The 17127-nt window shown below is 40.2% G+C and overlaps 1 protein-coding gene across 3 annotated transcripts in view; it reads left to right on the top strand.

The window, feature by feature from the left end:
* kcnip4a (potassium voltage-gated channel interacting protein 4a) overlaps positions 1–17127 on the top strand; it is a 130529-nt gene that overhangs the window by 60725 nt on the left and 52677 nt on the right. The window contains exon 1 of one of the 3 annotated variants that reach the window (XM_063470089.1): positions 12164–12401. The exons of the other annotated variants lie outside the window; for them this stretch is intronic. Coding sequence (XP_063326159.1) covers positions 12347–12401 — 55 coding nt within the window. The 5' untranslated portion in view covers positions 12164–12346. Of the gene's footprint in view, positions 1–12163; positions 12402–17127 lie in introns of those variants that run through there. 3 annotated transcript variants of the gene reach the window in all.

The raw sequence follows: 17127 nt of genomic DNA, 5'->3' as shown, positions 1-17127 counted from the left end.
ATGTTTGTTTACTTGAAGAAACAGATTACATGATAGGTGACCGTTTCACCTTTGGCATTGGGAACTTGTCCTCACCACATGCTCCATAACATCACATAAACATTTAATAATACAACGATACTCTCACCTCTTTTAAAACCAGTGACCTCTAAGCCTAAGATCTTAATGCACTGAACTGAAACATCTCTGGAAGCAGTACCCACGGAGGTCAGTATTTACCATGCAATGCATAATTCAGACACACATATCTGCCAGTCAACTTAAAGTCATGTAATTTTTATGAGCAGGAACTCAACCGAATTCTGTTACTTACACCGGAGACACAAGCTGGTTCTGGAAATATCCCTGGTAGGGTGAAAGGTCAGTCACTATAGTATTGTGTGGAGGTGGTTTAAAAGGTTAGGGGGTTTCTTGACTTTGAGCTGGAGATAAAGTGTTAAGAGAGAAGCAATGCGTCAAACAGCAGTTAGACTGCTGAAGACTGGCACGTGATTAATTTATAGATCTGTGCCCTGTGCATGACTTACTTTGTGTATCTTGCTCACATTCGCTGCTTTACCTGCTCTATCATGTTTTACATCATACCAGGTCTGCAGTGCTGCATCTAAATCAAGAGAAGGGAATTGGATTATTGCCTAAAATGGGATTTTTTTTTTATCTTTTTTTACCTTTTTCTTGTACCTATCATCTTCTTAACATCCAGTAGCCCATTTTATGTCCATTTTTTATTATTATATATTTCATACAGGAAAAATAATTTTATTCCACTTGTCCCTTATCAGCTCTCCATTAGGATCTTTACACTGAGTAAAATATTCCAGTCTCGTCTCAGCATACCTTAGGCGCCATTTAATTCTCATTTCTCAGTGTAACATATTTGCTAAAATCGTCTCTGAAATTAAAAAAATGTGTTTTAGTTTAAACCCTGCTCATCCCCGCCTTTGGCTTCTCAGCTTGGAGAGTATCGAGGGGTTGATGCATGTGCTTACGAAATAGAACGTGAAACTGTAATTCAGTTTATTTTTCTGCATTTTGTGTTATTTTTCTTTTATTATTGTGAAAAAACGTGTAGTTTTGCCTATTATAGCATCTAAAAATGATTCAAATGAAGGGAACCTCACTAAAGCTGGGTATTACAGCTCAATACTTTTGTTTGTACCACTTCGAAATGTATCTGTATATTGCACTAAGATCAACAAATTCTTGGCCCTGTGAGAGATTTACAATGGATTTGGTATTGAAGCAATTGCCTTTGCTTTGTCTCAGTATATTAAGAGACACCGAGAGTATTATTCAGCACTTTGTTCTCCACTGTTGGTGTGAAATGTGCGCGACTGAATTAGGCTGACGGGATGTACTCTGTGCTGTAGTATCCGCTCAGAAGACAATCTGTGACTAGAAATGTTCATCCTTGGTCGCTTGTTTCCGAGGATGCTTGTTAAAACAATAACAACAGATCATAAAGGTGTTAAAAACTAATAATACGTTTTAGAAGCACTGTTTGTCTGCAGGCATTTTATACCTGTAGGTCTGGGCTGTTGCTTCAAAGTAGATCCCTGTGTGAACTCAACAATGTGTGTGAGGCTGGCTCTGCTTTACACAGCCTTGTGGATTGTACATATTGATTGGCTTCCACTTTCAGATCAAAGATGCAAAGAACCGCAGAGGCCACATTAGGGATTACGGTATTTCTTTGCGAGCAAACATGAGTGATTTAGAGAGGCATAAAACAGACACATACTAATATCCCCCTCTCAATCTGCAAGGATTAATGACCAGAAGCTGTTGGCATGAGTTCAGCAATTAAATTGGATAGTGAACCCATCTTTTTAAGGATAATCTCATTTGGAGCTGCTGCTGTTCACATTCACATCCTCTCTTACCGCAGTACATCAGATAAGACTACTAATAGCAGAGTAAATCGACTCTTTCTCTCAAACAACATCATCACTTTCTGACAGCCTCGGAAAGAGAACTAAATATCAGCTTAACGTGATGAAACTCATGCTGCAACTTCCCAGCACTGACACGTAATCTGTGTTTCATGTGGGTAACGTAAGAGAGCAGGTGATACTTGAGGATTCCAGTAGCTGCTGGCACAGATAAGGTTTGGTTAAGGTCTCCAGGTCTGTGTAAGAGGATGGATTGCAACATGTCTCGCCATTTACCCAGGGAAAAGGGTTTCCTCTCCACCCTGTGGTTTATTAATAGCGAGCTGGTGAATGTTGGGCAGGCGACGCAGTGTTAGCGGTATTGACATGGTTAGTGTTTCACCTGTCACTGCTGCTGATAAGCTGTCATCAGAGCCAGCCTAATAGATTTTAGATGAGACTTTGGCCCACAGTAAGGTGATGAATGCATCATTTATTGCACTTTTTGTGACCTTGGCACAGCCAAGGCTGTTTGTCTAAGGATATTAAACTGTATTACTCAGCTGATATTATGAACTTCTTCAAATCATATAAAAGAGGTTAAAAAAATGACCATGATGGGCAAAACATTCAAAGTGGTCAAGCCTATGGAGCAATTTCCACTTGTAATGTCATTTCTTTTTCAATAGTGACTTAATTTTTTGCCATGTGTAGAAATTTTGGCGCACTATTTGATGTAGCTTCACCCATCCAGTGACCAAAACCTTACTGGAATAATTGCCAACTAAATTATTTTTAATAGTAATTCGAAGTTCATAAACACTGAAACATACTTTCATTCATCCAATCCATTCAGCACCATACTTTGTCTATTTGCTAATAGACAATTGAGATGAATATTGCTTTGTTGTATACATTACTGATAGTGGTGGTGTAATTCTACAAATCCACAGTTTGTTTTAAACCAGTGTTTTTGCTAGATCACAATTGGATCTTAAAACTTTGTAGCTTTCACCAAACTAGCATGCTTTAATCAGGCAGGTCCAGGTGTCTAACTAGCATGGTCATCATTAGCACATGGCTAAATATCATTTTATTTAAGCTAGATCTTTGCATATATTTGTGCATGTGGTGTTTACACGAGCACAAATAGTGATGCTTGCAAAAATTGTTCACAGATCCTGACCGGAATAGGATTTGTCAGACCAATACAAATACCGATATTTGATGATTTAAAAATCTAAAATATCAGCGGATATTTTTTCTTTCAGGTGCACAAAAATAGATTTACCTAAAATGTATTATTTATGACTTCTTACAATGACAATGCAGTTTTAAAATAGTGTTGTTTTTCTTGTTATTGTTTGTTGCATTCAAAACGCAACAGATTTTTATAACAATAATGTTATAGAGTGCCCCCTGGTGGACATACTATGCAACAAAAACAATCATAGCGTCGATAAAAGATGTTTGTACCTTCTTTACTTTATACATTTCCATTTATGAACCATTATAAATGCCAATATCAATTTATGAGGAAATAGTTCATATCATCGCCGCCAATATATCTGTCAGACTCTATTTGCTAATATACAATATGTTCCATCAGCTGACTATAGTAATGAAGTTATCCACCCTCTTTGCAGCAGCCATCAACTTCCATCCCTGACTTCCATGCACAAAGCTGCTGTACCTTATATAACCTTTACAACATCTCTTCCAGGAAACAAACGCTCTTTGAATATGTCTGTGATTGCTCAACAGCAGCTCATTGTAAGCCGGTATTGTGACACAAGAAGATAGAGCCTCGATATGAGACGGTGAACTGTGGATTCGGTCTTTGTGGTTTCAGAACCATTTTGGCTCTATTAGCAGGTCAGTTTACTGACCTAATAAATCTACCAGTTTGTTATGAGTGTCATCTTATAACTGTGACCTCAAAGGGGTACTCATACAATTTGTTTATCCAACAGTGGAACTCACAAAAGATCCGTGGAGGATATTATACCATTTTGTCATTAATCCCTTTCAACCTACGTGTTACAGACCAGAATTTGTCTTTAATTAAAAGTTTTCCACTGGTTTTATGTCTCCATAATGCCAAAATACAAATTTCAAATGTGCACCAACTACTAATGTTCCTGATACCCCTGGGATAAGTCCCCACCCTCTGAGCTGAACGGTATATATGACTAAAACAGAGTGATCTTATTAAAGAGCACATATTTAATATGTCAGTATAATTTCTCACTCAGTGAACTAAACTGCTCCCTTGCCATCTCAAGCAGAACACAATTGGGTAAGATATGCTTAGAATGATAATGTACAGTATTGCTAAAAATGAACTGGAGTGAGGAGGAATGTTTATTGCCCTTGGGGTTTATGATCGCACCGATTCAAAGGAGCATTAAATTATGTTTTCATGTTGCTTGTGGATTGCTTATTTTGTGATATTCGTACCGCCACAATAGCTGGCAATCATGCCACTGCATGTGCCTCGGAAGGTTTTATTGGGTTCATCCTCACATCTCAGCACGAGTTTCATCGTTTTTTTTCCTTTTTTATTTGGAGATGTGAGAAGCTATGATTCACTGCGAACACTTCTCATTACGCAGCTGCAGTGCAATATCCACTGTGTTAAGAAGCGAGGAAAGTGGTTTGGTTAAGGGGAGGAAAAACAATAATTTGGTCTTCCTGCATCAGTGCGGATTTTTTATTTGTTGCTGCTCAGTGAGATTTTTGATTTTGGCTTGACCCGACACATTTCTCAACTGGCTGAGCAGAAAAGCACCACTTTAGCAGCTCTGTTGTAATTTTTCCATGCCGCTTTGGACACTTTCCGACATCGCGCACGCCTCAGTGGGCACTGATCTGTAAGAGTGGGCTCGGTAGACAGCAGCTTCGTGTCGGGGAGGGTTGTAATAAAAGAATGTGACACAGGCGCGGCCTACGGGGTGCACGGTGGCAGCAGGTGGGGCCGGGCTAATGACAGATCCACTCGAGCGGGTGCCATTGAGCCTCACGTCCAACTGTAACTGCTCGGCTGACGTTGAAAGCCTCATATAACCACTGGTGCAGGGTGTGGGTTTGAAATCTGTGTGGCGTCTGGGCTGCAGTAAGAAGTTATTTGTTTTCAACAGTTTCTCAGTAATGCTGCCTGGTTGTGCTTCATATGGCAGCAGGACAGTTTGATTAAAATTATGGCCTGCTGCTCGGTTTTTATTATGGCTTCGGGAAAGTTCTGTACTTGGATGCGTCATTAAAGGTAGTGCTGAGTCATACACCTCTCCTCTGTTTACGGCTGTGGAAAAAGGGGGAAGAAAAAAGTTCATAAATACATTAAGCTCGCCAATTCTTCCTCTGTCTCTTCCACATCTCCCCAAATGACTGTGCTACCTCATTGAACACGAGATATTTTGTTAGCTAAGATAGAAGCAAACAAATAGCGAACCCACTGGGGTTCACTAAACATTAGAGTGGCTATATTGCCGCACTTTGCCCTGTTGTGGAAATTGTTTTTTTTGTTTTTCTGCCACAATTTGAAGGGAAGTAAGCTTTTTCTCCTGGACCATATTTGCCTGTGATTGATGGCAGTTGGATGCGGCGCACCCCACGCAGTCCAGTTCCCCACTGATACAGACCATCTGGGCAGGTAGTGCAGCCCAGTGTCATTGCAGCCCCACGTTATGGTTTAGACCAGTCCCAGGATGTTAGGAGAATCACTTTACAGACGGGGGCGTAGAAGAGAGAAAACACTTTGATTGCTGTGCAGGAAAAAGAAGGAGCTGAGTGTGCATATTCTGATTCTGGCATTTTTATTGTTGCATCATTATGATTTGTGTGCAAGGGAAGCCATTTCTCTTATATGACTGCAAAGTAAAGCCTGCACGAGCAAACTCTGCTACATAATCTGCTGCTGCTGTGCTTTGAAAGTAAGCCCCATGACAAACCCTGCACCCACCACGTCTCTTATGTCCTCTAAAGACCATTCTTAATTGATCTCCAATGACAACCAGCAGGCAGGTTCTCCCTAAATCATGATGTTGGGTATACCTGCTGCCTAAATATTCTTGTTTTGGACAGTAGTGAGGTTGCACTGGGCTCAGTTTCAGCTTTTCTGCATCCATTAATGCATAAAGCATAGAGCAGTCATTTTTTCTGCCATTTTACCAATATACTGTAGCGACACTGTATTCCCTGCATTGCGACTTAATGGCATTCTTTCTTCTTATCTTGAGCTAAATGTACTCCTGATTAAGAATTTTTTGTCTTATGGTAATGACTTCTGACTGAAAAGGCTTAATGTACCATTTTCCTGTCCTCCTTCCATTTCATTTCCTCTTGAAATTGTGCTTATTTGCTTGTAGTTCTTAGTACATTTTTCTGAAACTCTCTGACTCCTGCTTCGAGTTTTCCATCACGACCGAAACTCTCAGCAGCCTTCAAACAGGCGGGATCGTCTCTGCCTGGTGTGACATGTTCTTTTTTTTTTTCTTTCAAATGTATATTGAAAGAAGATTTATAGTTTGTTTTAGAATAATCTCTTGACACCTTGCAGTGTACTTTTGGCAGGCTATGGGTTGCGTCACGGAAAAGAAGAGAAAAAAAAGCACGTCTGCTCTCTGTTATTTACATTGTTCGTTTTGTCAAGAGATGCTAATCTTTGTTATAAGATCTGTGTTGCGTGTCATGTGTGGTTGTTTAAAGGTAAGTGCTTGTCATCTAAATAATGTTTAGATAGAAGAAGTGGGAGCACGGCGTGCTTGCTTTTAGCAAGATAATGTGACATTATTGTAAAGATCACGAGAAATGATTTCCCTTCCAGGTATGTATTTGGACTGTTAGAAGGCTGTGTGTGGTGCTCTTAGTTTTCAAGATCAATTGCGCCCTCTACTGTCTGCTTTCATGCATGCAACTGATGGTGGAGCAAAAAGAAAAGCCTCACTGTATCCTAGAGGTCATGGCTGTGTTTGTTTGATAGAAGATGCTTTTTCACACTGATTTTTGTCATTTTCTAATATATATAATTATAGAATACATCAAACAAGCTGATTATACTTGTAATTCCACTTTTTTTTTTCCATTTCTGTGTTTTGGGCTTAATTTAATGATATACAGCCAACACTAATGGCATGCTAGTAGTTAATTTTACAGCTCTCTCTCTTTATGTATGTATAACAAGGACTGATGGAGGACTAGAACTCATAGTACTGCAACTTATGTCCTAATCAAGGGAAAAAGGTTTGAAAATCTCTTACTGTGAGATGCTTATCGAGTTTGTCCTGTTTCTGGCACTGATAACGTTTTAAAAAAGTGAGCAGTGTATAGTAAATGTTGGCTTTGTTGAACTTGCACAGTTTTGCTGCCACTTAGTGGACGATGTGAAAACTGAGCCATAGCAAAAGTAATACATATTGCATAGCATTTGGATGGCTGTGGCTGGTACTAAACCTCCATTTGCCCCTGATGGATCCATCGACTTGCTGAATTAAACTAGTTTAAAGCTGTATGAGTTCCAGTGTGTAGGTTTTTTATTAACACGGTGAAAAGAACATTTTTTAAAATAGTTTAGTTTTAATTAAACACAATGTAAAAGTGCTGAGTCTCTTACTTTCTCACATTCATTCCTTAAGCGATAGAAAAGCCTAGCACAAATTAAACAATGATAAATAAGTATAGTTTTGTTCTCTGGTTTTCTCATCAGTATTACATCATGGCCAGAAATAAAACTACACCTGCATACATTATTTATTCGAAGTCCAAACTCGAGTAAAGTTAGTTCAAGACAAATTAGAGGAGCTGATTAAGTGAAGTTGATCCAGCCATCAGTCTAAACCGATGGTGGACCAAGTGAATAATTGACATTGTGCCCTTAATATTAACTTCATTATTATGATTGTCGACAAATTATTCTGGCAAATTGCAGTTGGTCTAAAAACTCCCGTGGCTTAGATACGGCTGCTTAAACATTGACAAAGCACGAATAAGTCTCTCATAAAATCAGCAAAGACCCACTATAAATGTTCTCTATTATCAGTACACCAGCAAATATTACCTAATGTTTATCCCCAGTACGTGTTGTGTTTACAAGAAATATGCAGCTAATTAGATCTGAGATGTGGTGGAAACATCGAGTAATTGTGTAATTCTGTTGATGCATCTTGCAGATTTCAAACAGTTTATAGTTGCATGTTTTTAGCTTGAAGAAAAGAAAACATAGCATTTACTCTTGGTTATAAAATACAACATACAAAATGTCCATGAAGACATTTCCAACCAACACGTTCTCACTCCCAAAGCGTAACATTTTACGCTAGCTGTGCTTTTGGCCACCCAACACGTCCCTATATTACAAGTTCCGAAAAATGAGGACACATGAGAACCGTTTGGAATCAAACTACACATGTGCGTTTATTTTACTTAGATTGCTTTGGAAAACACTATCTAACACGATTAACGGGGTGGTTAAGGTTAGGGATAAGGTTATGGTTAGTGCTGGAATACACGGTTGGAACCTGTGTTACCGCTGGAGCGTCATTCTATTCGATTTCATCCACAATCCGGCGCGTAACATAGGTACGCGGAAGGTCACCTTTTGCGTTCCCATGGAACGCCTCGAGACGTGACAAATGTCAGTATATTACGGGTCGGGAGTGAGAACGGGCTGTTCCAACACATTCATCAGTACTTAAAATGAACCGATAAAACTGCAGTAGTCAAAGTGCTGCTGTCTTTCTTTGAGTACATCTCGTTTGAATGCATTTTATGGGAACCTTCAATGGATAAAGCAAGAACGGACTCCATGAAGTGTGAGCTCCACAGTTCAATGAGTTATATTCAGTAAGCAGCGAATTCACTTAATACATTGCACGTGTTTATGACTAGGATACACCCTTTTTCCAAGTACAACACATTCCAAAGCTGTACATATTTGAGCTTACTACATTTACCATAAATGACTTGCGACTGGCCCCTCCCCCTACTTGAAGTGTGTACTGGTAGAGGTAGATGGCGTAGTTCTGCTGGAGGTTTCTTCCTGTAAAAGGGTGTTTTTCCTTCCCACTGTCGTCAAGTGCTTACTCAAAGTCGGTCATTAGATTGGTAAGGTTTGTCTGTGTTATTATGGTGCCTCTCTACCTTACAGTGTAAAGCCTTAAGATGACTGCTGTTGTGATTTGGCACTATATAAATAAAATTTTAAAAAAATCATGGAACTGATTAAAACTGACTTGATAAAGTGATATCATTTGAATGAATCATGAGCATTAATAGACTTTGGAGTTTTTAAAACTGGATCAAACGATCCTATATCAAACGTGCTCTACCCTTTCACCGCTGCTTTCAGACACTTTCATTTACAGCGCATTGCACCATTTTTATCAGTTACCTAATCTGTACAAAAGGCCAAAATAAACCATCATAACCTTTTTTAAAAATGTTTGCAGCTGAGTTTCAGTCAGGTTCCCTCTGGTATATCATTTATTCTGTGCACTCTGTGTTGATGGATTGCACGCACCTCCTGTTTTGGTCCACCTGCAGCCACCTCTTCAGACCTCAACCTGTCTGATTCATCGCTCTCATCTCGCTTCAGTTACTGTTCACAAGCTTCCTGCAGCTACGGCTCAAGTGCAATTTGCATTTGCCTTTTCCCACCCTTAGTTCAGAAGACAGTGAGGCTATAGCTCGCCAGCCTGTGCTGAGTCACAAACACCTACAGCCTTCCAGGATTTCTTTTAACGAAGCGCTCTATATGCACAGTTTGATCAACAGGAAACAACGGGAGGAAGAAAGCAGGGAAGAAGGAAAGAAAAGCAACAGGAGAACCATATCAAGCATGTTTGTGCGTGTGGGCAGCAGAGCACCTGCCTGCTTTAGATGGTGAAGTGTTGATTTCTTGAAGTTACAGGGGGATTGCGTGCTGTTTTGAACAGTAGTCTTTGGATTTGACCAGGCCTCGTTGTTACCGGAGAGCTCTGTAAACTTCAAATTCCAACTTTGTTCCAGTTACGAAGCACTTATGCTGCTATTGCACTTTCTCTCTCCAAACCCATGTAGCTAATCAGATTGTTTTTAGATTGTTTTCCTTAAGTGGTGTGGAATATGCCTCAGCATATGCGGGGATGATTCACCCCAGAGACATTTGATTATTTCATCCTATTCTCTGGAGTGTCCAATTTAATGAAAAATCATTACTGCTCCAACATAATTAGGATACCCTTTGAAGAGCCATGCTCAGCTGGTTTGGACCAATCTTCAAACTCGGTTTGAAGATGGAGTTCATATTGAGTGTCTATACTTTTGACACTTTCTTAGAGTGCCAATTAGGTTTACTATAATGCAATTTTACTTGGTTAACTAGCTTTCATTCACACACACTATACATGCATATATTCCAGCATTTCAAATTATGAGGTCAGTGAATGCACAAATAATCTTTATGAGCCGAACGCTCGTGTTCTCTAATAATCAGGCTCTTTAAACGCTCTGTTTATGACTGCTACTCTTGGATCTGTATGATGCCAAAGGGAGGGGATATACTTTTTATGGCTGTCTCAGGAACAGAAGCCCCGCCCATCTGCTGTTCAAATATGCTGTTTGCAAGGAGCAACCAGATAAATAACAGTTATTGTCAACTGAGAATCATACAAAGCCACATTAGTAGAGTTCAAGGATAAAAGCAAGGAGGTGGAAATAAGCATAATGTTTCCACTTTAACTATCAAACACTGCAGTGGTAAGCATCCAGTGGGCGCTCTGGTTGTCTGAAAATGGTCATATTAATGAAGTTAAATGAAGGCAGTAAGTTATCGTACTGTATGTAGCCACAGTAATGCTGAGCCTGTTTAAAATCGCTGTTCCCTGACCCCAGTGGAGGAAAATATAGCATGACAAATAGCATAAATGCTTTTGCTGAGTATGAAATAGCGAGGTGGTTGGTAATCTAATGCTGCAGTAAATGCTGTTCAGATTCCTTCAGGAGAAAATTTACTAAAGAAATGGACTCTGCGTTGGTGATTTAAAAGTCCTTGAACCTCAGAATAGCTACAGACATTCATTTGTCTGTTTCTTTTTGTGTAGATTGCATATATACTTGGTTTCGAGAGTGGGTTTGCTAAAGGTGGAAGTTAAACTGCTCTTTAACTTCTGTCTGAAAGAGGCCTCCGAGCAACAAAGAACACACAGCAGGCAGGAAGCAGGTTAATGGAGTGGGCGCAAATTGGTACTTGATTGCTGTGGTTGGCTGTTCTTTTTTTTCTTTTTTTCCTGAATTGGACTGCTGTCACACAGTTCATGAAATGAATTGCGTGTGGGTGGCATAGGGAGCGGAAGTGTTTTTCATTCTATTTTCCCCTTTTGATGTGTCACATCAGGCAAAGCATCTCTGCTGTATTTTTTTTCACATGTTCCAAGCAAAGGATGAGAATAAAAGAGATGTGGGCCTCAGCGTTTTTCTGACCTGTTGACCTAATCCTGAAGATCTGCCACGAAGTCAGCCTGACTCTGCCACGTAAGCCGGTGCAGGATCAGCAGTGAAGAGGCAATTACTTTATTTTTCAGGGTGGATAAAGGCATGGAAGTAGGAGACTTTATTCGATGTTATGAGTACTGAATCAGTATTGCATCAGAAACCATTCTTATATACATACCATGCTGTTATCTCTCATAAAATCACACTGCAAGATTTTCTGTTGTAAGTTTTCTGCTATACCTCGGTTGGGCTACGTTACATTAAAACTGCTCTGTCATTAATCCATAAAATGGTTTTCAGCATTTGCAACGAGAAGACTTTAAATTATGCACAAGCAACGTTGCACATAATTTAAATATTTACACCAGCCACCAGCCTGAGAGATCAGCTCTAACTTACTGCCGTGGACACAGCGTGGTTTTCTCCTCCCATTCCCAGCAGGAGATATAGTTAAAAGGCAGCTAGCGAGGAAAAATGTCTATCTACAGTATGAGCTCTCTCGCCTCCCTCCAGCTTTACCCTCCCCGTGTGAGGAAAGGTCTGTTGAAAAGAGCAGCGGCAAACACTCTCCACAGCATGCTTCTGCCTTTCTCTCATAGCGCTCAATTAATCTAGGTGCTCAAGTGGTACAAAGTAGCTTTTGCAGTGCAGAGATCAGCCAGCAAGCTCTCACTTCATAGTGGGAACACTATGAAGGGAGAGGAGGGAGAGGAGGGAGGGGGGCTGCAGAGCGTGCGCGTCAAAATTCAAAACTCAACAGAGGCACGCATGTTTTACTCCCACTCCTACCGCTCTACGTACAGCCCACCTAACACGGTGAATATAAAGGAGAAGTTTGGACCGGAGACCAGATTTTACTTTATTTTCTCCTAATGTGAGGATCCCAGCACATCAGTGGATTTTTTCCCCTCCATTTTCACTCTCAAGCCGACCCAGTTGTGGGAGGGAAAGTGTGCGAAATCTAGCAGGACTTCTAGATCACTAAGCGAGAAAGTCTAGAGGGCATCATGGGAGCTTTAATGGTCATCTTCTCTCTTCAGCCAAAACAAAGACGCAAGACAGGTACGCAAGACTGAAGATTTGAAAATAACAAAACTAATTGCCCAACCAGTAAAGTAATGATTACTCTTTCACTGTATTATGTATTTCATACAGATAATGTGTGTTTGTGCATATGTGTGTGTGTTGTGAAAGTTTCCTGTTAATCTTGTGTTTTCCTTATAATCTCAAATGAATTCACGGTGCCACACCAGCAGTCCGTGAAATTGACTCGAAATTCGCCACATTTCAGTAAACGTTTGAGGCTGAACTCCACAAACTTGCTCGAGTTTTTTTCATTTGCTTTTCACCCAGTATTGATTTTACCGTGACAGCACACAGACACACCCACACACACACACACACGCACAGCATGCCACATGCGACTCTCTGCCAACGCAGTCGCACAAGCTTATGTTACATCGCCGTATCCCTCCAATAATGTGCTGATCAGCGTCACCGTCACAGCTTGTCACTGTAACAAAACACAAGGAAGTCCAGTCTTTATTAAAGAACAATGAAATATTCAGTGGGTGGCCAGTGGACAATAACTGACAGAGGTTATATTTAGTGGTGTAGTGGGAGAGAGACAGAATGGATGACATGTAAAGTATAGAAAGTCATATTTCACTTGGGTATTGTTGGAGGGCTTGAAAGCAAAATGAATGAGGGGCTCTATGTAACTCTCTCAAGCAATAGATCACAGAGTGTGCTCTATAAGCACATTTTATAGAGACCCAGAAAGGAGAACATGGGATCCAGATACACACAGTCTTGCAGGAGATTTCTTGCATATATTGTGCCATATGCTTGCTGTACATGTATACAGTGTTTATAGCTTTTGGAAATTAACACAGAGCTGAGATTTTTCAAAATAGACTGCTGTGCCTGTCGATGATGGTTGTTAGTAGACTGTGGTGATAAACGTACAATACAAAATTATTATGAAAGAGTGGATTCATGGTGTCAGACAGCAGTTAAATGGGTTTTCACACTCCTAGCTTGCTGTGTTGGTAAAATCGGTTATAGTTGGCTAACTGAGCAGTTAACTGCTTACAAGTTAACTTCCTGGATTGGTTGCAAACACAGATACACTGATTTCAGATTTAACAGATGATACTAACTTTTTCTGATCGTAATTGATTTTCTAAGATTATAACTGTTTATAAATTCACTTGTTTCCACAATTTTCCTCGTACATTCTTTGATTGTTTGCTAATACTGAGCTTGCTAGCTCGTGGCTAGCGCTGCACTCTTGCTAGCTTTAGCGTTTTCCGCTTTTCCTTTATTAGTGTCTTTAAAATGTTCAGCTTGGTAAATGTTTTTTAAGTTTCTCCTTAGGTTTGTTGCTACATACGTTTTCATGGTGGTCTCGTGGTTTACTTTTAAAAACACTTGTCCTCACTCGCAGCGAAGGGCTGCTAACGTGTGGCAGTGAGTCTGGGTGCGAGTATTAGCCTGCCCCGCTGTGCGTGTGCATAAAACAGACTGGTACATAATTGTATATTGTATGTGAGGTTGACAGCTGGTCACCGGTCAGGCCTGAGCACTGGAAATCATCCAATTCATGTCCTTGGCTAGTCAGTCAGTGAATGTCTTAACACGTCCTCATCAGTTGGCGATCCATCTGTAAGACACAGAAATGTTTGTGCTGCAATGTAGTTACACAAACCTACTCATTTCGTAACAATCTATGATTCACAGTTAACTTTTTCATATACATACCATACCATCACGTACCACACACGTGCCGTCATCGGTTTAGACTCAAATTGGGGCAGTAAATTTTAAAATTAACATCATGTCATATTGAAAAAGAAACTAGCGACTGAGACACTTATCAGGAATTCTACTGAAGTTATGGATCAAGTGAGCAGATCTTTTTGCAGCCAGAGAAGGAACCCCCCCTTCTGGCCATTAGGAAAATTGCAAATTCAAAGCATTTCGGCATTAGCCTCTCAGACTGTAGCGGCATCTTTTACAACAATGAACCTTGAAGAGCAGCCTGTTAACTGTCCTTATTGTCAGAATTAGTTGGAGTATATGAACATGCTGCTTAACACACACTTCTTCTTCAGGCTATTTTCTTTTATTAAAAAATAAAAATATTCATCAGAAGTTTTTAAAAAAAAAATCTAACTATTATTTATGCAAGGAAGCTTGACAGGTCCTTTCTAACATGCTTAAATGTTCTGGGAAGGTGTGTATTGATCTCTTAATTAGTTTATCAAGTGATTAATATTTACTATTCTAATAGAATAATTTGTTTGCTTCTGGAAAGCGAATATTTGCTAGATGTACAACAGTATAGCAATACATTAGTATCGTTACATCAGCATGATGTATAAATAAGATGTCATTTACCATTGTTAGCAGCCAACACTTTACTAGTACTGTATGTCACACCAAATGTTGAGAAACTAAGGAACAAATTTCAACCAAAACCTGAAAAAAAAATCAGTATTGGCACTGAGCAGATTTTAATTTTAAATACTGGTATCCAGAATTTCACAAATGTGCATCCTTAATATTTGCTGCTGTTCCGTTCTGTGGACTTTCGGTTGTTGATCAGCAAACTGAAAAAAGAGAAAAGAATAATGGATGCCTCCTTCAGAAAGAAAGTGAAAAACAAAACTACGGCTCTTACATAATCGAACAAAGCAAACCCTTTTAAACCCTTTGTTTATTCTGCAAATCCAGCTGAAACCAGTTCCACTGCTGACATTTCTGTTTCCTCAAATCATGTAACATACTGATTCATACCATCGAAGGTCTTTATATGAAGACAACATAAAAAAGATGCTCTGTCCGAGAGACCTCGCTGCTATTACTTTACCCACTTTAGTATTTTCCATTAATTTTCATAGCTCCACTCATCTGCATGATAAGAGCTGATGGTCCAGTAAGTAGTCACAGGAACTCTGGCCTCCAGCTCCTTTTCAAACATGCACCTGGACCACTTTCGAATCTCCCCACAGTGTTTGAAATGTTTCAAAGATAATAGATGTGCCAGTCTCATTATGGTGTTGTTCGCTGATGTGTTTGGCCTTGTGTTCTGTGTCATTTAAATCCCTCGCCTGTTTCTGTTGTTGGGAGCCTCTGCGAGTAGAGTTTGTGTAGGAGTAGCTAGGTACACTCAGAGGTAGAGCCCTTCAAATGGAAACGGCAAAACATTAACCGCAGTATGACTCAAGCTACCGCACTGAAATTTGTTCAAAACATCCTGAACTAGCGGTCTGATTTTTTTTCTTTCTGTTTTTTGTGGACTAATTGCACCACGCAGTCTAAACTAACAAGTGATGGTTCATGTTCTCGTACTTTCCTGTGACATTTACACAAAGGGTGACAGAGATATCCAGTATCCTTCTTGTCGCTGGCCCCCTCTCCTCCCAGGCCTTCTGGTGTTTACAGAACTGAGTGGAGACTTTGGCCGACCACAGGGACAGCAGATGTCATTTTAAGGGGCAGCCGTGCCACCGATCACCATGTTTGCTCACAGCCCCGTATGATTATAGGAAAAACAAGGCGATTTTTATTTATTTTATTTTTTTCTTGTTGAACTGTAAACTGTAACTTGGTGTTTAACATATCCTTCAGGTTCTGCTGAGCACACTGGCAACAAATAAACATATTTAAACTAAACTCTATTAGCTCGAGCACCAGTTTGGAAATTGGTTTAATTAAAGTCATATCTGAGCAGTGCCCGTCTTCCTCAGTCTCAAAAAGACCTGCGGGAACTGTTTTTACTGTATTCATAGAGTCTCTGAGTCAAAGGCAAATCACTGTAAAATGGACTGTGTGCCAAAAGCACTTTGAGTGAATCTCATTATTTTTTTTTTCCAACCCATCTGCCACATGCACCATTTTTCGCAGAGCTGCTCATCGTGTTCAGAAGTGCTGGGTGATGTCACAATGTGACAGAGACTTGAGAGAACATTCGTATGCACATGGTTCTTTAGCACAAGGTACAAGTCCATTGATGAGTACCACAGTACTAAGTGAAAGCTAATGAGACATCCCCTAAGGAGTCAGTTAATATGTAGTTCTGGAATGTATTGTCTCTGTGAATTATTCTAAGTGAGTGAAAAGCAGACCTTCAGAAAAGACTTGACATTCCCTTTGTTAACATCTTTATGAAGTGAGGCCTAGCCTGCACTTTTTGGATGAATCTATACCGTCTCCCTGGGAAGATTATCTCAGAATGATATCTGAAAAGTGGCACTGCTTCTCATTAAGCCATGTGGCATGTAAAAGACAGAGCTATCCATATTCTCTGATATGCAAATGTACCCTCAGCTACTCTTGCAGGAGTAAATGAGGAGGAGGTGGGGGGTCACCTATGGAGTCTCTAGTTCCCTTTGGATTTCTCTTTTCTTTCTTATGTTATCAGCAGCGCGTAATCTCAGTCCTTTTCAAAGTCACCCTGTCATTATACAGTATTGGTTTTGCTGCTCGCTAAATTAGCATTTAAATTGAAAAGTGAAGCCACACCGGTCAGCTTTGGGCTGCGAGCTTGTTTTGCGTTTCCTGCTGTGGCGTGGTACTCGGTGCAGCAGTTTGTTCGCTGAAATTAATCACTCGGTTCCCACAGGGCATGGTGACCAGTATTAAGAGGGTTCACTTAGAACTGGATTAATGAATAGCTTCCTGCTCGCAGGAGCTCAGCAGGTGCAGGAAAATAGGCTTAGCCTGAATGCAGAGTGACGTGGCTAGCAGTGGGACAACGGCAGTTCCTACTGACATCTGTAGA

Source organism: Pelmatolapia mariae, linkage group LG3_W, assembly GCF_036321145.2.
Source record: "Pelmatolapia mariae isolate MD_Pm_ZW linkage group LG3_W, Pm_UMD_F_2, whole genome shotgun sequence".
Taxonomy (NCBI): domain Eukaryota; kingdom Metazoa; phylum Chordata; class Actinopteri; order Cichliformes; family Cichlidae; genus Pelmatolapia; species Pelmatolapia mariae.
This window is presented reverse-complemented; position numbering and strand designations above follow the sequence as displayed.